The sequence below is a fragment of the Parasteatoda tepidariorum genome, chromosome 8, assembly GCF_043381705.1.
Source record: "Parasteatoda tepidariorum isolate YZ-2023 chromosome 8, CAS_Ptep_4.0, whole genome shotgun sequence".
Classification (NCBI taxonomy): domain Eukaryota; kingdom Metazoa; phylum Arthropoda; class Arachnida; order Araneae; family Theridiidae; genus Parasteatoda; species Parasteatoda tepidariorum.
Genome location: NC_092211.1, coordinates 87,047,881 through 87,069,070, shown reverse-complemented (window position 1 = coordinate 87,069,070; position 21,190 = coordinate 87,047,881). Strand labels below are relative to the sequence as shown.

Genomic DNA, 21,190 nt, shown 5'->3' with positions numbered 1-21,190 from the left:
TTGGCTAATTTCCTCTGTCTCCTCGTCAGTAGAGTCTTGGGTACGTGTCGGTGTTTTCCTTTTTTTAGTATGTTTGCCTGAACTGATGCGCCTACCCGTGTTGGAAACCGAAAGTCCCCCAGGAGGCCCGTACGGTTTCGGCGTAGCCTTCCCCATTGGTACCTCAAGGGAGTCAGAAGGCTCCAGATTCGGTGACCATTCGCATTCAAGAGTCGCGCCTTCACTTTTCCTTTCGGAGGGCCCTAAAAAGGGCCGGAGTGAAGTGATATGCTCCAAGTCGAGGTCAGTAGTCGGGATACCCAACAGCCCGGGGGTCTGGCCTCCGCAGATAAAGTATTCTCCAGCGAGGAATCCATGACATCCTTCCTCCTTCGTGGTCGAAGCTAATTCTCTGGTCACACAGAAAGAAATTTGGCTTGGACTTGGATATGTGATTTGTCGAAGTACCTGCCCGCGGATGCGGGCACCTCACTTCTTCATCTGTTTACTGGCCCTTGGGCAACTGAGACTAGTGGCTTTGGTTCAGAGAAAGGAAATTGAAGTTTACTAACATTGGTTAGGTATCTATAAGGTTAATTACTGGGAAGGTCACTAGAGTCATTAGCATGTTAAAATAACAAGAATTGAGAAAATATGTACAAGATAATTTACAAGATTGAAAAATAAGGATAATTAAAATATAATATATTTACATACTGGCATTGTTTATATATCATGATGTTTGTAATAATTAGTGTGAGCCTCTGTTATAAGGATGACCCGCTCGTACCGGGTTGCTCATCGTTTTAAGTTTAATAGACCTAGTTACAGCTTGCCCGGATGGGACCCTACAGGATTGCTGCTTCACCGGGATCGCCGTAGGCCTAGAGTCATGTCTATGAGTGTTTGTGTCTGTTATTTAATTGTATGCGGTTTGGATAAAATCATATCTGATAGTAAAAAGTTTGTGATGGGGTTATAATTTTTTATATCGTGTATCAGTTCTTTATTGAAGATCAGATTAAAGTCTGATGTTGTGCTATTCATAGCCGCGCTGTAAAAAATTGCGCTTAATTTGTTCATATGTTCATTTATAGTCTCTAGATCTCTTCTAAGGGCCTTATTGCTAATGTGCCATGGTGCCCCTGTAATCCTTCGCATGATCTTGTTTTGTATCACTTCTAGCTTTTTTATTTGGGTTTTGTTCAGACATCTCCATGCAGGGCTGGTATAAGTGATGATAGGTCGTATGCAGGAGATGTATAGCAGTCTTTTTAGGTTCAACGGTAGTTTTGATTTTGCATTAAGTAGTGCTCTGAGGCATGAAAAGGCAGCAAGTGATTTGTTTTTGATTTTCTCAACATGGTCATTCCAGTTAAGTTTTTATTGTAAGTCCTAGATAATCTGCTTTGTCCACAATTGGTACATAGTTTGAGAAGAGTGATACTTTATTTGTGATAGGTTTGCGTCTCTTCTTATTTCTAATAATCATTAGCTTAAACTTAACAGCATTAATGGATATTTTATTCTTAGCGCACCAATCTTCGATAGGTGGCATGTAGTCATTTAGTTTTTTCACGGCTTGGTTTGGATTTAGTGAGCGATATGCGATGGCCGTGTCATCTGCATAAAAAGCAATCATATAATTAGCATTATCAGTGGTGATCGGAAAGTCACTTGTATAAACTTAGTATAATACAGGGCCTAAAATACTACCCTGAGGTAAGCCAGCATTTATTGGGCGTTCATTTGAGAGCTTGTTGTTGAGTCTGATTTGGAAGGTGCGTTTACTCAGGTATGAATCAATCATATGTATGATGCCATATGACTTGACTTGATAGGATGTTGAACAAAGTACCTGCCCGCGAAGCGGGCATCTCACTTCTTCATCTAGCTAGCAATATAGTAGTTGTGACTTGTGGCATGGGTTAAGTAGAGGTTTGAGTGGTGGAAGTGAAGCCTCTGTAAAAAATTTACAGAGGCTTCAAAAATTTACAGAGTTGCTCATCGTACCAATTTAGTAGACCTACAGCTTACCCAGATGGGACCCTACAGGGTTGCTCCGTCCCCGGGTTCGCTGTAGGCCTAGTGTAGTAACTGTGTTTGGTTGTGTATTATTAAATTATTAAATCTGATAGAGGGGGTTATCTGTTTATCTGATTGAAATTACTAGAGAGTATATCATCCGAGAGAAAGAAGTTTATTATTGGGTTATGACTAGTATAATGTTAAAATCTGCCGTGCTTGAGCTTAAGGCATTTCCGAAAAAGCTAGCATCTAGCTGGCACATGAATTCGTGTACCGTATCTAAGTTTAGGTCTTTTCTCAGTGCTTTATTTTTAATGTAGTACAACTTGATTTAGTACTAGTTATAACCAAGTTGACAAATTTTAAATTAGTTGTTTTAATTTTGGACAAATTGCTCATTTTAACCTAATTGTTCTCGTTTTAACAAAGTTATAGTAATTTTAACCTAGATTTAGGCGCGGTATAGCCAAACCATGGCTCTTGCGCCAAAAATTTACAACAATCAATCAATCATTTAATGTAGCGCGAAGCGCCGGTCATTTTTCTAATTATCTTATTTTGCACTGCGTTGATTTTATTAATTTGGGAGGTGGAGACGCAATTCCAGGCTGGACTTGCATACGTAATGATGGGTCTAATGTGGGTAATATATAGGAGCCGTTTTAGGTTTAATGGCAGCTTCGAGTTATGATTTAGTATCGGTTTCAAGCTCGAGAAGGCTGCCATTGCTCTTTTACAGACTTTATCTATGTGATTATTCCAGTTTAGTCTGTTATTTATAGTTAAGTATTTATAGTATTCCTAAGTAATCAGCTTTAGTGACTGTGGGGATAATCTTGTTAAATGGGATAACGTTATCTGTTATCAGTTTGTTTTTCTTTCTTCTTCTGATTACAAGAAGTTGCGATTTATCAGCATTAATTGAGATTTTGTTTGTTGCACACCAGTCTTCAATAGCTGGGATATAATTATTAAGTTTCTCAACAGTGTGGTTGGGGTTGAGTGATCTAGTGGCCAGCGCTGTGTCATCAGCGTAGAAAGCAATTAGGTAGTTAATATTTTCTTCCTCTACCGGGAAATCGTGGGTATAAATGAGGTAGAGTACCGGTCCGAGGATGCTCCCTTGTGGGAGACCGGCTCTGATTTGTCTTTTATTAGATAGTTTTTTATTAAGTTTGATTTGAAAGATCCTATTGTAGAGGTAGGATTGATTATATGAATGTTATTATATGTTGATTATATGTAATATACAGAAATGAGAGAAAAAAAGGGTAAATATAGAGAAAGGTGACGTCAAAAGAGGGTTTAGAGCAACGGCCAATAGGAGGGAAGGGTGAATGGATGACGCCGAATAGGAAGCAAGGAAGAAAATGTGGTTAGTTAGGTTTAATCATAGATTTCCAAACAGGAGAAAGATAAGGAACGCTGGATAGGTCATTGACCAACAGTTTGGAATTTTTGAAAATATGATAAGACTCGTAAAAATCTAAATCAAAAATTGGAGAACAATTTTGAATGACTTTAGAAGAAGAAAAATTAAAATTATGATTAGAATCCCAACAATGTTGGACAACAGATGTGCGTTTAAATTCTTGAATTTAAACGCTTGAACAAGACAAAGCTACCAGATTCCTGTTGTTATTCAAGGAAATGCAAGAGCTCCAAGGATCCAGATCTCCAAACTTCACTCCGCCAGACAAGCCTTAGACCCAGAGATCTCCCTCAAGCCGAACCTGTTTTCACAAGATGTCCACAGCCCCCCTGTGGAAAATACTACTTTTTTATGCCAATAGTCACCGTTGCCTAAGGGCGAATTACAGATGAGGAAGTGAGATGCCCGCATTCGCAGGCAGGATCTACGGCCAAATTTATATCTATGTCTATTTCTTTCTGTTGCACTGATGAAGGTTGCCCTTTGAGCATCCGAATTGTTTGTATTTTATAAATATTCTTGTGCTCTTTAACGTTGTTTGCCTTAGTTTGTAAAAAATAAGTATATTTACATTAATTTTAGGTTTCTAAATCGAAATAAAATTTAAAACTTACTAATTCAAAAAAGAGATTCATAGACTCCGTAAACAAAAAAGGTAGAATCATAATTCCGTATGAAATTTCAGCCTCGCATCTTTTGGGTACAATATCTATGTGATTCAAATGAAAGTCTATTTTATTCAGAAAAGTCTCTTGATCATCAGTTAGTTTCTTCAGTCTGAACAGCTTTAATAACTGCGTTCCTTTGCAAATAGTATTAAGCGGGAAATCTTTGCTAATATATCAAAGTGAATCTGAGAAATTCATCCAATATATTAGCATTAACTTGAAAATGGATCGGATATTTCAACAACATATCATTTACTGAGATTTTATTGTTTATGCGCTCCAGGTGAAAAGAATAAGTTAAGGCCATTAAGTTTATTTTTTGTCTTGGCACCCATCTTCTTTAGAAAATTCTTCTTTTATTATTTCAATGTGAAATTGTTGAGTATCTTAATCTTCGCCAGGAAAATGGTCTGGCGCCCAATTTTATGTTCTTGATGCTTGTCTTTTTACTCTTTTTGGAGTTTTCTGTCCCTGTGTTGCTTTCCTCATCACTGACATTTCTAATGAGCTGTCCGCTTGTCGCAATCGTTTCAGTTTGTTCATCAGTTTAAGTTCTCAAGAACCAATTCCTAATCTTATATCACTTTTTAAATGAGGAAACAACTCAACAAGAGAAAGACAAATCTGTTGTCTTTGTAATTTACTGGGGTATTTGTTGAATTGGTGGACATAGTTTACCAGAAGGCCAATTAACTGTTTAGAATGTTCCCAATTTAAATCCGTCTACTTTTAAAGGTTTGGAAAAGTCTTCGATAGGTATAAGAATTTTTTTGGCCAGCATTTATTCTTTAAATTCAAAACAACGTCAACACTTATATTTTCCCTAGAGGTATTTACGAAAAGAAATGCTGAAAAGTCTGAAATGTGGGATGTTGAAGGTCGTTCTATCCTTTCAACTTTAAACTTGTCTTTATTAGAAATCTCACCTAAATTATCAAGATCAATATACTCTTTGAATATCTTATCAAATTTTTTTATAACATATGATTTGGGTGAGAGATAACACGTTCTCTCAACAAGATCATAAATACCAACACCCGAATTCAAGTCTTCAATTTTTGGAAACAGTTCATACTGCAGAAATATCTTCATTGTCAAAATAAGAAAATATTAAATTGTAGTCTAAAAATTATTGGCAAACATACTAAAATATTGAAAGTTTTCCATGTTCTAAGCTGTTTTTAATACAATTAAATATCAACCCCAAATTCATTAGAATCAAACTATGAAGAAATAATGTAAAAAACAATTAGCCATGAAGGAAACAAATTTTGGTCCAAAACAAATGAAAAGAGTTTTTTTTTTTTGGGGGGGGGATACCTTGCAACTTGAAAGATATAGGACTTTATATTTGTATACCACTGCCTTTTGACTATAAAATATCATTTCTGAGAGTCAAAATATGCTACTTTAAAAATATGAGGACTATTTATAGAAATTCTGAGTAAATCATTCGAACGAATTTCGAATAATGTATTCTCCAAGATTCACTGAAGTTGAGGATTGGTTTTTCATCCAAAAGTTTGCTAGAAAATCTAACTCAAGGGAAATCCGTATATATCTTAAAATATAGTTTTGGGCCGCTCCCTGGGCTCGATTACACTGGAACAACGACCAGGAATGCAACACCCCTCAAAGTTTGTTTCCGTGCCTTGGGGTAGGTCACTCTCCACTAATAAGAGGTTGGGAATTTTTACTGATGGTTCTAGAATGCAGGTCGCCGAAGAGACCGATAATGGAAGTAGGATTGAGCACAAGACCGGCTATGGAATTATCATCAAGAGAGATGGGATCGACTAGACTTTCCAACAACTGCAGTATTTTTATGACTTAACTGATGGCAATTTAAAGTGCATTCGATTGGCTGGCTAAAAATGCCTACCCGGAAGCCACTCTTTTCACTGATTCGCTCTCATCGTTGCAAGCCCTAAGTGACCCAACTCCTAATAACAAAGAAACAAAAAATACTAAACTACTATGGAGGCCAAAAATCATATGTAACTGGGTCAGGGCACACATTGGTATCCTAGGCAACGAGAAGTTGGATCAGGCAGCCAAGAAAGCCGTCAGTCTCAGCCAAATCAATTTAGAGGTCCCAAGGACCAGATCAAAACAATCACTAAATCCAACAACCTAAATCGATGGCAATCACAGTGGCAGAGCTCCGAGAGAGGTAGACAAACCTAGTATATATTTTTTAAAGACCCTTCCACCAAAAGACTACAGGCCAACGTTTACCTAAACCAATTACTTACTGGACACGGAATGATTGGAGACTACCAAAATAGACTTTTCAATAAAAACCCAAACTGTACCAACTGTTGGGATAATCAAACAATTGAACACTTGATCTTGAACTGCCCACACTTCCAGATACTCCGTGGAAGCCATCTTGCAGGATAAACTTTGCATCAATACTTTGCTAAGTTGGTCTGTAGAAACATTGTTAAAAAAAATTATAAAGGCAACATTGGAGGACATTCTGAACCACATTTGACTATGCTCGGAGCCTGCGAACTATTGCTGGTGTCTTGTGTTTTTATCTACCATCATTTTAAACTTCTCTAGGATTTAACTTGCATTGTTTTAATCAATTACTGATTTAACTGATTGTTTTGATTCTTAACTTGTTCTGCTTTTTAACTTTCATACCGAATTTTAACTTCCAATATTTTTTTATTGTTTTACATGCTTCTGTAAAGTTTTAACATTTATTGGATTTTTTAGTTGTNAAGAGGGGTGGGATACCTTGCAACTTGAAAGATATAGAACTTTATATTTGTATACCACTGCCTTTTGACTATAAAATATCATTTCTGAGAGTCAAAATATGCTACTTTAAAAATATGAGGACTATTTAGAGAAATTCTGAGAAAATCATTCGAACGAATTTCGAATAATGCATTCTCCAAGATTCACTGAAGTTAAGGATTGGTTTTTCATCCAAAATTTTGCAAGAAAATCTAACTCAAGGGAAAATATTCGTTTGCCAATGGTAATAAAAATCATAAATAAATTTGTTTTAGAAAGGTATCCGTATATATCTTAAAATATAGTTTTGGGCCACTCCCTGGGCTCGATTACACTGGAACAACGACCAGTAAGGCAACACCCCTCAAAGTTTGTTTCCGTGCTTTGGGGTAGGTCACTCTCCACTAATAACAGGTTTGGAATTTTTACTCATGGTTCTAGAATGGAGTTCGCCGAAGAGACCGAAAATGGAGGTAGGATTGAGCACAAGACCGGCTATGGAATTATCATCAAGAGAGATGGGATAATCATTAAGGCGGACTCGACTAGACTTTCCAATAACTGCAGTATTTTTATGGCTGAGCTGATGGCAATTTAAAGTGCATTCGATTGGCTGGCTAAAAATGCCTACCCGGAAGCCACTCTTTTCACTGATTCGCTCTCATCGCTGCAAGCCCTAAGTGACCCAACTCCTAATAACAAAGAAACAGAAAATACTAAACTACTATGGAAGCCAAACATCATATGTAACTGGGTCAGGGCACACATTGGTATCCTAGGCAACGAGGAGTTGGATCAGGCAGCCAAGAAAGCCGTCAGTCTCAGCCAAATCAATTTAGAGATCCCAAGGACCAGATCAAAACAATCACTAAATCCAACAACCTAAATCGATGGAAATCAGAGTGGCAGAGCTCCGAGAGAGGTAGACAAACCTAGTATATATTTTCTAAAGACCCTTCCACCAAAAGACTACAGGCCAACGTTTACCTAAACCAATTACATACTGGACACGGGATGATTGGAGACTACCAAAATAGACTTTTCAATAAAAACCCAAACTGAACCTACTGTTGGGATAATCAAACAATTGAACACTTGATCTTGAACTGCCCACACTTCCAGATACTCCGTGGAAGCCATCTTGCAGGATAAACTTTGCATCAATAATTTGCTGAGTTGGTCTGTAGAAACATTGTTAAAAAAATTATAAAGGCAACATTGGAGGACATTCTGAACCACATTTGACTGTGCTCGGAGCCTGCGAACTTTTGCTGGTGTCTTGTGTTTTTATCTACCATCATTTTAATCTTCTCTAGGATTTAACTTGCATTGCTTTAATCAATTTTTAACTGATTGTTTTGATTCTTAACTTGTTCTGCTTTTTAACTTTCATACTGAATTTTAACTTCCAATATTTTATTACTGTTTTATATGCTTCTGTAAAGTTTTAACATTTATTGGATTTTTGAGTTGTTTTGTTTTTTAACCCCTTTACTATTTTAATGGGTTTATACTTGTTTTAATAGATTTGTATTGATCATTATTTTAAATATTCTGATTTTTATACTTGTTGATGTAATTTTTAGAGTTTTATGTATGCATAATGTATGTATCTACTCTCGTATGCCCATAAAAAGGGCCGGTCGAGATACAAATAAACTCATATATCTTAAAATAAGCTTGGCATTTTATTGATAATTTTTTATGCCTACGAAATAATTTTTTAACAGTATATTTCACAAAATAATAAATTTTTTAATAAATTTGAAAATAATCAGAACAAAAAAACTAATACAAGACTATTCATTACTGTTATGAAGCAATATGAAAATGAATATTACTATTTTTAGACATTTGAAGTTGAATGTTTTTTTATTTTATTTCATCGAAGTTTTCAAATAACTTTTAATGTGTGAGGGGGAAAATGTAGACATTTAACCAAGTACCTGAAGCCGTTTGCCGAGCATAATTTTGAGATAAAATTATTCCAATATAAAATTTTAAATTATTTTTTAAAACTTTAAATGTGTTGGCAACCGCTGTTTAAACTTATCGAGTATGCCATAAATGGTAAATATCTTACAAAACAAAAAAATAAGAATTAAGACATAATATAATTTTCTGAATGATGTTTTGCTTTACATGAAATAAAAAGTACAAAAAAAACTATACTATTTCGATTAACACAGTAAAAATGATAAAAAAAATCTCACAATTTAGATTTACTAGAAAGCAGAAAGTTCCTATAAGTAAGAGTCTCAAATATTCTTTACTATTCTAAGATTTTTTTTTTCAAAAGCACTTTTGTACACATGCTCAATTCAAGGTCTTCGTAACTGATTTAACCAAATATCATAATTAATATTTTTATGCTTATTTATTTTTAATTATTCTACATTATACTTTATTACAATCATTAATATTTATAAGGAATTATTAAAACCATTCATGAAGATTTCTGATAGACGAGGAAAAAAATTTTTTAAGAGAACTAATTTTTTTCATACAGATTTAATACGAAGAAATTTTTTTTAAATACAATTGTAATTTGTTTTATAATTAGTGTGAAACTTAGGTAAGAAAGAAAGATAATCTGTTTTTTAAAAATCAGAATAAGAAATTAGTTTACTTCTAAATGCTCTAAAAATATTTTGATCTTTTCTGTATTTTTTTCTAAATTTCAGTAAGACTATTGGCGAAAATTTTTTTATAGCGCTTTGTTTTCTTTAACGCCAATATTGGCCGCTTTCTCTGCTAGTTTGCTAACTTAAATAGTAACCCAGTTTCCATAACAACTTGCCTTTCTCTTCACTATTAAATTGGGGTAAAATGGAGTTAAATTTACTTTTGAAAATTTTACTACAAAGCTATTTAAGAATGCATAGATAAAAATTCATGTACGTATGTGACATGACAAACAAAAATAAACGATATAGAATGATGCCACATGAAAATCAAAGCAGAAGCACAAATAAATATTAATATAAAGTTTTAATCCTAAAAGAAAATACTAATTTTTTTGTTGCGCAAGAGAATTCAATTAAAACGCGGATTTAGAAAATTTTCACCAGCAGTAAATTTGGCGGCACGCTATGATGCAAATATATTGCCGAATTAACTGTTTATTTGTCACTGATATTGCACTTTCTATGGGCATAAAATGGATGTGTCTCCTTATTTACTGAAAAAGAGCTAATACAGATTTTAAAATATTTAATTATACATACAACGAATATAGTTTTTGAGAAGAAATCTGAAACTAACTCTTTCAGAACAGACAACTAAATTTTTAAACATGATATGAAACAAATGAACAGTAATTAATGCATGTAAATAAGACAAGTTTACTTCCCTGCAAAAGAAATAGACTATTTCAAAGATAACTTACGTGAAATGATAGCAAAAGCCATAGTTATAAAGGCTTGACAACAAAATCGTCCATTAGTCAACAGTTACAAAATAAGTTATCGGTCACAGTTAAAGCTTGTGTCTCTCATAGTACGTAAGTTTGGTGCAATCGATTGCGAAATGAATGTATTTATCGATCATATTTACCAATTTATGGTGCAACCTAATTAAAACAATTTTTCATTTAATCAATTTATGGTGCAATTAGAAACATTTATCCAGATTTTTTACGTTGTATACATCACAGCCTTTTAAAATTTATCAAGTCCATAGGACTTAATTCTTTACTTTTAAGAGAAAAATACAGTAGTTTGACCTAGAGACCAATTTAAACCTGGTGCTGGCACATTGTAGCTATTTCTGGCTCTTATGCCAATAAACTCGAACCAACCAACCTAACTTTGTTTGTTTCTGGTAATAAGCTGTTGCTTATCTATTTGTCATTATGAAAGGACGAAATAGATGATTGTCAACTTTCAAAGGTGAATGTCAACAATCATATAGGTAATCGCATTTGTAAATATCCAAAATGATTGTTAGAGCTGATTTCATATTACTTTATTTGTCGATACTTAAATATTTATTCGATATTTTAACATCCGATTAGTAAACACATCATAGTTGAGAATACTAAACAGGCGTGAGCATAATAACGAGCATTCTCAAACCTCCTTTGTTTTTAAAACTAAGAATATTTGCCCAGTATTCCGTACACAGATGTTTTTTAAGGTTAAGTACCACTGCCTGGTATTAAATATCTCGGAATTTCCAACATCATTTTTTCCTAATCGCATATTAAAATATCGAATAAATATTTAAATAGTCACGAATAAATGAATAACAAATATTACGAAGGTTTATTAAAACGACTATGTTTACCAGTGAAATTCGACGTTCTCGAGATTCAGCTCTTTTACAATAACATTAATTCTTTTACACGATGCTAAAAAAGTCCTTATTTCCCTTTGGCTTTAGTAACAAAGAACTGTATGAAAGCTGTATATCATAAATAGGATCACTTCACCGTACATGTTTAGAAATTTCCAATAAAGTTATTTTCTCGCGAGGACAACAAAGCGCTGAAACACAGTTCGTCAGATATGAAATGTTAACAGCGAATGTTTCATATCGACAAAAACTGGCTCAATAATACAAATAAATTAAAGCAGGTGCAATAATAATTTAGAGCTATATTTTAGTTTCAATTTTGCTTCGTAATTACCGTGTGAGGAAGCTGTATTTTATGAACAAAGATCGACTTTTTTCAATTTTTATTTTGTTTTCTTCGGTATTCATTCATTTTGAGAGTTTCTTTTGGAAGAAAGGTGTTGTGATTTAATGTAAGAATATAGAATATGTAGCACCGCCAAACACTGAAATTTATAATTTTGCATAGATAAAATCGTAACGTATTTAAATTGAACGAAACGCTTAGAAATCAAAGGTTTCTCAAGATGTAATATGCTGCGAACAAGCTAGAACTGAGAAACAATCCAACTGGGGAAGGAATTTTAGGGGTTAACGCGCGCTGCAAGCAGGGGGTTTAGTTCCTGGTGATGATTATACATGATAAAGAAATGCACTGTTTGAAACTTATTTCATTGAATATTAAATCCTGAACTAACCGAGAGGAATAGAACAATCCACAATTTCCTGTACACTTAGTGTCACCATTTTACCAGTCAATCTAGTGTTATATGCTTCAAGAACTGCAGCTACCCCAAATGCATAACAAGATCCACAATGATACTGTAAGCAAAAAAGATATTATATAGTGTAATAGTTATTTTTCTTTCAAAAACAGATAATCTTTATATTATTACAGTGATCACTCTCTCGGAATTATTTCGTATTTTATTCACAAGCAATTCGAACTCAATTGTAGAATGGATGGAAACAGGGAGGAAAAATTCTCTATATAAGCTTTTAATTTAATTTTTTCCAAATAAAATTCAGGTTACTTTAATGATTGAAAAGAAACAGCCTAAAATGAAGCAGTACCACGACAAGAAAAAAAAAATACAGAATTAAAACTTTTTACTAGTGGTTGTTCAACGTTTATCCAGGTCAATTCAGGAGAATCAATTCAATCACATACTAATTGTCAAGGAGTCAACAGCTCATTGGTAGCCTCAAAATCGTAGGTTTGGATCATCATTATACTTTGAACGAGAAGAACGTGTTGTTGCTGTTCTCTAACTAGTGTACATGACGCAAGGCGACTCAGTCTTTAACCAATGTTGGAGTGAGGATATAAGTGGATAGCAAATTCCTCTTAGGATATTCCTAGACTTCATTGGAGCACGAGGATAACTTTTCTCGACTGCAATATGAGTGAATTAAATTGTGATATTGCGAAAGATTCTGTGCTTATCAGGGGTAATTCTCCAGAGCATCTATATGTAAACAAACCCCGATTTGCTTGTCAAGGCATCCCCTTTAAATTGTGCCGCGATGATGATTTCCTCAATTAGGCAAATAGCCATAATAAATTGGAATTCATTAAATGTGCTAGTGTCGTAAAAGCGTTAAAAGACGAAAGGACAAATAGCATTAATAAACAACGCGGACATCTCCAGTCCGTACCGCGTAATAATGACAAGTTTATGATTGAGAAATCCAAATATCTGCTCAAAAGCCTTACGGATACTTCACCAAGCTTAGAAGGTAAGTGCAATTTGTATGATTATTTGCTAAATCATTGGCCTAAGAAAATTTACTAAAATTAAACTTTTTAACTCTCATAGCATGATGATTTAAAATTTGCATAACTAATAATGAATTGTATTAAAGTAAAATAGTCAGCAAATGAGGGCAATTGCTTTATCAGGATGCCCCAATTGTTAAATAATTGCAAAATCTTTATTAATGCGAGAGAGCGCAGTAACACGGACACTCTCAAGGGCAGTCTCCCAAATGTTAATAAATATTCTGTGAACCTTTGATTGTCGTGTTGCTATTTCTGATATTATTTTCATTGAAATGTTAAGTTTTTAAGTTAAGTTGTTGGATATAGAGGCCAACACAGCTCAACTGGGTTAAAGCCCGTGTTGCCATCGCGGGCAAAGAGGGGGCAGGTCTGCTAACCAGAGCGGCTACTCAGCTCAGTCGGGTTGATATAGCAGTCCCAAGTGCCGAGAGTCAAATCCAAACATTTATTGAAGACTTAAAAATGCAACTAAGGAAACAGGATTAGAGGGCCATCGAAAGGAGCCCTCCAATTTCATTAAACATGCATACATTCTTTAAAGATCTAAAACGACTGTTAGCCAATTTTTACATGAATAAAATTCTTCCTGGCCATGATGAACATCAGCAAATACTTTTTGACAGGACACTTGCTTTAGTACCCCAAATACGAAATGCTCCGTGGCACACACATGCAAAGTAAAACGAAATGAATTGAATGTAGGTTGATTGATTGATTGAATGTAAGATTTAATGGCACAAGGTCCAGAGAGGACATCCTCCGCCAAACACACGGTTTTAAAAACATATTAAAAGGTAGAATAGAGTACAATTACACAATACAATAAGTATGGTAAAAATGATGAGAATTCTAAAACAGTGTAAATGCAATTATTTTTATATGTGGATAAAACTTAATAAATGATAAATTTCTTATATACTGTTTAAAATACCAATAGTACGAAGAAAAGCAAAGATGTTAGGATGATGGTTTTCATCTAACAAGTCTTTTATGCATAAAATGGAGCTACCAAAAAAGGTGAGGCGAAACTGGGAATTGAATGTAGGGTTTAATGGCACAAAGTCCACAGAAGGACATGCTGCGCCAAACAAAAGCAAAGTAAAACGAAGAACACCTGTAATAAATATTGTTATTTTTGTTAAATTTATTGTATTTTTTTAAAATACTTTTAAAGAAGGGTTACTTTTTAAGCTGAAATAGTTCGCTAATTTTCTCAATAGATGGCTGCAATGGTTAGCTCTGCTTATTTTCCAATTCTTATGAGTGTTTATAGTGTACGTAATTTTAATTATCCTCTTAAACTGGGATTTTTCGGGTTGAATTATGTGTATCTAAGTTTATTAATATTTAATTAGTATTAATATTAATTAATATAAATTTAACTTATCACTTTTATAATGTATTATGTAATTTGTGACTGTTTTTATAATGGAACTTTTTTTTTGTTCTGACGTTTACTGTATCAAAAATTTGTGATAGTGCAAAAAAATAATACTCACTTGATGTCTTACAGGTGTAATTTCTTTCTTTTTTCTCCAATCAACTTCTTTGGGAAGTTGGCGTTGACACCGTTTATCACATCGAAATCTTTTTTCGAATTTTTTCACTTTGTGATCATGAGGGTGGGGGTGTAGACAATTATGTTTTTCTATCTCCTCATCATGCTGCAACGTAATGCATTAACAAGGTTTCATATCTTAAGACTTGTCAAACAACAATTGCAACGTTTAAAGAATTGTTTACAAAATTTAAAAAATAAAAAAAAAACTTGACATAGTGATTGATTTTAGAGATAGACGGAAATAAGAGAATTGTGTAGTGTTGTTACATACGCCACTTTCCAATATAAACAAGCCTACCTGAAATCAAGAGAAATTTTTATGACAGTGCGTGCGTTTCTTGTTTTTCAGTGGCGCCAACTATGACCCAGAATACGATTTTACCACACATGTATATGTCACAACCCGTTTAGCAGGAAGGACTCATTCACACACATTTCATTCATTAGTAGCGCTCATGGGTTGCAATTGCGGCACAACTCAAGTTTTGAGATAAGTGGGTTTAAAGTTTTCATGGCTAAGCAAAATGCATAAGAAATGCTTTAGTTTGCTTAGACGAAGATTACCTTCAAGTTGAATTATGAGTTGTGCTAGCATTGCTGCTGAAAAGAATGTTTTTCTTTCATATTTACACCTGTTCTTAGTCCAAAACGCGTGTTTTTTAAGTTGTGCCACTATTGCGGCTCATGAGCGCGTAGATTGTAAATTTGAACTGAACCAGAGAACTATAAATCTCCATAACAAGTCAGTACTCCAGAGGTATTGATTTGTTATGGGAACTCAGTGACACGAACAGATTTAACGTGCCCCAGTCACCATTCTTCGACCGGCTGGATTCGAAACCTCACGAACATTAGTCTAACTTCATTAATCAATGTTAAAGAGTGTGTTTAAAATATTTTGCATCTCTGTAACAGTTTGAGATACGAAATTTGCTTACCCAATCGGACAGACTATTAATACGCATTTCGAAAGAGTGCTTCCCCTCATTGTATTCTTTATTGAACTCTTTTATACGCCTTTTAGCATCTTCCCAATTTTTCCTTCTTATATCATCTTCTTCGTCATGGTACCTTTTGTTATAGTGTTTCTGAAAACCAATAAAAGTTAGGTCATAACCGGTATGCTTATCTAAATACATATTTTTTAAACCCTTATAAAAACAAATGAAAAAACTAACGATGGTAAATTGATATTTAAATGAAAGGGGAAAAAAGTGACTGATCGAAGTTTAAGGTCTGGAATTGATTCCTTTACAGCAACGTTTCCTTCATAGTATGGACCCAACTATGGACACAAACATTTTTTAAGTGTTTTAATTTTTTATCTGAGCAGACAGGAAATTTCAAAACCGAGCATTTCCATGTAAAAGTGGACATGAGAGTTGAAATTTCTATTTGTTTTAATTGTAACATGTTATATATCAAATTAAAGGTAAATGAATGAGGTTTATGAAATTATAAGGAAAAATGTCATAAAATTTTCCCTCGTATTATTTTTTTGAGCTTGAAGTTAATATAATATAAAAATATTTCAATTAGGAAAATCAGGGTATTTTTTCCGATGGCTGTGCGGCACAATTCNTCGTAAGTCACCGCGTTTGGTAACTTGCAAATGATTTCTCTTTTTAGTAAGCAGCGTTGTCATAGCGCTAAATCCACGTTCACACAAATATGAGGATGGGAATGCTATCAGAAATCGTTCAACGATAGACCACAATCCAGGGTACAACTGCGGAATTGACTTTTGTAGCCAAAATTGTTGGTAGCCATTTTTGTAATTGATTTTTATTTCCTCGTTCGTTGTCAGTTCTATAAGTTCTTCTTCCAACTAGGGTGATATTACTATGTTGACATTTGAAAAAGGATCTAACACCCAGTCTGGTATTTCCAATTTCAAAATGTCCTGGAATCTTTCAATGAAATCAGTGTTAAGATTTTCCAAATGTTGGCAGTAGACGAGCAAGGCGTCGTTGTTGCAGGATACTGATAAATTGGGAAAATTATGGAACTCACGTCTGCCGATATTCTTTTTGTGTAAGAGAAGCTTGGCTACGAAAGCAGCGACGATATTTATTTTTATTAAGTTCAAGTTGGAGATTCATATCATTAAGCAATGTATAAAGGTGTGTCAGGTATGCGATATCATTCTTTGATGTGATGAGGTTTTCGCGCAATTCTGTGTCTTTATTTTCCAAGAACTCTATGACAGAGTCAAACAGATTGTAAAAACGAGTCAGTGAATTTCCTTTTGATAGCCAACGCACTTCTGTGTGAAAGATAAATCTGTTGAAATCTTCATCATTATCATCACAAAACTGATTAAATAATCTGTCATTTAAAGAGTTGTTTCGGATTTTATTGACTGCTCTGATGACATGTTGCAATGATTGAAACAGTCGTTCACTTAAATTTCTAGCAAAACTTCTTGTATCGCCGGCAAAATTAACGTTTCTCCGATTTCGTGTGGTTTACCTGTTTGAGCAATTAACAGATAGATATTGTATGAAGCTCGAAGTCCGTCATCGTCTTGCTTAGCAGCCATCGAAAAAAGTTCCGATACACTTGGCTGAGCATTATGCTTCTTTTCCCAGATCTTGAAAATAGACTACATTTTTGTCCTTCTTATCCGGATGCATTTTATTAAAATGATCTTGAAGGATTCATCGCTTCGTTCTGGTGCAATGTAATTAAGGTAAAATTGCTCTAATTTTTTAAGTATCATCGATCATGTTCCTTTATCCATCCGCAGAAACTTGTTACAACTTGATTGCGTACAGTGTGCGGGCTGTCCCGCGAAATCTATGTTAAGTATTTTAAGTTTTTATAACATCATACAGGGTAGAAATATAAACTAATTATTCGTTATTGTGTAGTAGGTGGGTTTTAATTTTAGTGAAATTTAAAATACTATATAAAGTAAATGAAATTGCAAATTATACATCGCCCCCCTAACCAACATCAATGCCCCCCATTTTTTCTGGGTCCCTTAACGCCCCCCAATAAGTTTCAAACGCCCCCAAGGGGGCGTTATCGCCCACTTTGAGAAAGACTGGTTTATAGCAACGTTTCCTTCATAGTATGGACCCAACTATGGACACAAAAACATTTTTTAAGTGTTTTAATTTTTTATCTGAGCAGACAGGAAATTTCAAAACCGAGCATTTCCATGTAAAAGTGGACATGAGAGTTGAAATTTCAATTTGTTTTAATTGTAACATGTAATATATCAAATTAAAGGTAAATGAATGAGGTTTATGAAATTATAAGGAAAAATGTCATAAAATTTTCCCTTGTATTATTTTTTTGAGCTTGAAGTTAATATAATATAAAAATATTTCAATTAGGAAAATCAGGGTATTTTTTCCGATGGCTGTGCGGCACAATTCAAAAATAAGTATACAATTTCAAACTTGTGCTTCTTTCAGGAAGATTTGCAATTAAATTGTGAGTAGAACTTCTTTGCTACTTCCCATGGAAAAGGTGCAGTAGATGGCGTTGGGGGGCTAATAAAGTCAAAAGTTTGGCATCAGGTAAAATCCAGGAAAGTAGTGGTAAACTCCTCTCTGGATTTCTTCAACTGCACTATGAACGTAAGTTGTGCAATTAAACCATTGTATGTGACATCCAATCAAATATTGCAGTCCAAAATCAGTATCATCCGCAAGATGGGAGAATTCCTCCTCCATAGAAATAAATAAATCTCTTCACCATTTTCAAGTGAGCAACGCTACAAATCTGTTAACTGGAAGGACTGCAAAATGTAATTAAAAAAAGTAACCGGCACTGCTACTCAAGAAGTAGATTATTCACCCACTCAGATCATGCAGGCACCTGATATTGTTCTAGGAGGCTATGTTTTAGTATCATTTTCTACTGCAGTTAGTAGCAAAAAGAACTCAATTAATAAGTTTTATTATGCTACAATTTTAGGCATAAATTACAAAAAAGAAGAAGTGGGCTTAAAATATATGCATCCCAGTGGACCCCATTGGATTTGGCGCGAAAAAGAAGACATTTCGACTGAAAACATATCTGTAATAAATAAGAAAGCTGCTCCACCGACGCTTGTAAAAAATCGGGAGCCATTATAAGTTTTAAATGGTTTATATGTAATTATAAAATTTATTTCCAATAAAATTTAAACATATTTTCTATTGCCAAGTTTACTAGTTGTACTGGTAATTATTTTCTTTAAAAAATTGCCTCTGAAAATTGTATTGCACAATGTCACAACCGTCACATTAGAAAAAAAATCCCTGCATGTTAAAAATATTAAAACTACTCATAAAAAAAACATGTATTAAGTTCCATCTGAATGTCCTTTAGGAGAAAAAAAACTGGTATAACGATAAAACATTTCAATATTCACAGGATGTTTTACAAATGTGGAAGCAAGTGAAAACTCATGTCCCAAAAGAGTCACACCCGTCACAAGATTTAAATTTTTTTTTAAAGAAAATTGAATTCTTGCTGTTATATTTGAACTCAATTATTCAAGCAAATGCAACGTTAAACATAATTAAAAACTTTGTTGGTAATTTATTAACTATATAAATTTCCTCAAATGCAGATTTAACGTCAAAAAACTGTGTCTGAATGTTACACCCGTCACAATGGAATGGCCCAACACTTATTTTGAAAAAAGCTGCTGATGCTGTCCGAAAGGCACACATAGCCACCGATGACAATATTTCGATACAGAATACAATTGACATGTATATATGTTATGATGGTACCTGGCAGAAGAGGGGGCACACTTCCCTAAATGGGATTGGATCAGTAATCGATACCCTTACTACCTTAGTTTTGGGTTACGAAGTTTTATCGAAATACTGCTCACAGTGTACTGTTGCTGCTAGAGACTTGGGTGAATCAAGGGCTGAATATAATATTTGGTATGAAGGCCACAAATCTGCTTGCCGGAAGAACTTTAGTGCTTTGATATTATGGAATCGGTCCTTAGACCAAAATAACATGAGATATACTTTAATTTTATCAGATGAAGATTGCAAAACTTATTTGAGTTTATGTAAAGCAAAAGTGTAAGTATAGCCATGTTTGGCTCTTGTGCCAACAAACTTTAATCAACCAACCAACCATACTGCCTGATTCAGTAAATAACGAAAGATTTTTTTGTAATATTTTCTTTGTTGATTTCTCGTTATGGAATAGTATGATAGGCATTGATCAGAATGATCCACCCCACTCATTGTTTTGTTGTAATCAACAACAACGGTGGGCTTCTTTCGAACTGTGCCATTTGTATTAGATGATACTTCGATTAACTCAGCGGTGTGGCAAGTGCTAAGCATGCACAAGGGTTTTTTATCCTGCCATTTCAATACGCATATTTTTCCTTTTTGAAATCCCATAATTTCATCTTTTTTTAACTTTGTTGTTTTTAAACTTGGTGGCAAACCTTTTCTGTTAGCTTTCATTGTGCCATAAAGTTCTGTTTTTTCTTTAATCAATAGCTCAGCCAGTTCAGGGGACGTATAGAAATTGTCAGTTGTTAAGGCATATCCTTGCCCGAGTAAATTGTCCATGAGGGACAGGACACTCTTTGTAGAAGTATTCATATGATCATATTTCTCATCGAATAATGTTCCCTTTCCAGTATAAATGATGGAATTCCAAATGTATCCACTGTCGGATTCACAAAGCTGACAGAGTTTTATCCCAAACCTAGAACGTTTTGTTGGAAAGTATTGTTTCCAACCAAGTAAGCCTTTATATCCCAATAAGGATTCACCCACCGTAACTTCTTGTTTTGGCTTATACACCTTCTGAAAATTTTTCACGAGATTTTTATGAAGATGATATATTTTCTTCAGCTTAGGATGTGTTTTGGGATGAAAATCCTCATTGTTTTCGAAGTGTAAAAACTTCATGATTAATGAGTATCTTTCTGAACTCATTATTTGGCCAAAAACAGGGGTGGATAAAATTGGTCTTTTTGACCAATACCATCTTTCTACAGGTTTACCATTTATCCCTTGTAGAAGTAAAATGGCAATAAATCTATTGATTTCCTCTACAGTTGTATTTTCCCATTTTAATGATCTGGATGAGGGAGTTAAAACAGTCTTTTCGAAATACTGATCTGCATATAAATTAGTCTCCTTAACAATACTTTCCATAATGTTTTTATCAAAAAATAACTGAAATAATTCCAAAACATCATCTGGGTCGCAAATATCTGATTTTATTCCACTGTTTCCCGTAAACGGATACCTAAGAGGAGCGACGTTCTTTTTCGAAATATCTATAGCACACCATTTTCGTACGTCGGCGTCGTTCAAGTCCAAATGAACTTTATTCGCAGTAATTGTATCGTCATCTGATTCAGAATCAGAACTAATGATTTCTTCATCTGAATCTGCAAACAAACTTCCATCATCGGAATCAATGTCCATTTTCAAAACAAGGAAAATTTCAAAAAATAAAATTTTGAAGAAAGACGAATTCTAACAGCAACCAACTCAAAAGAAGCTCCTGAATACTCTATACTAAGAAACCTATTCCAGAACGTTTCTCTATCGTTTTATACACATTGTTAAAGTTTCCCAGGGTTTCAAAAATTGTACGTTACTGTGATATATAGTTATGAATGAGTAGTTTTTCCATTCATTCGATTTCTAATGTAAGCTGCA

The 21,190-nt window shown here is 34.2% G+C and overlaps 2 protein-coding genes across 2 annotated transcripts in view; both read right to left on the bottom strand.

Annotated features, from left to right (window-relative positions):
• The window catches only part of LOC139426174 (cathepsin L2-like), a 60,093-nt gene extending 43,014 nt beyond the window's left edge, over positions 1 to 17,079 (bottom strand). The window contains exons 1-4 of the mRNA XM_071183966.1: positions 17,010 to 17,079; positions 15,476 to 15,666; positions 14,476 to 14,640; positions 11,892 to 12,015 (exon numbers count right to left, since the gene is read on the bottom strand). Coding sequence (XP_071040067.1) covers positions 11,892 to 12,015; positions 14,476 to 14,640; positions 15,476 to 15,666; positions 17,010 to 17,079 — 550 coding nt within the window. The remainder of the gene's footprint in view (positions 1 to 11,891; positions 12,016 to 14,475; positions 14,641 to 15,475; positions 15,667 to 17,009) is intronic.
• A 2,542-nt stretch (positions 17,080 to 19,621) lies between these two features.
• Positions 19,622 to 20,953, bottom strand: LOC107450748 (piggyBac transposable element-derived protein 4-like). The gene has a single exon (XM_043055163.2). It carries the CDS (start codon positions 20,951 to 20,953, stop codon positions 19,622 to 19,624), a length of 1,332 nt encoding a protein of 443 aa, XP_042911097.1.
• Between the last annotated feature and the right edge of the window lie 237 nt (positions 20,954 to 21,190).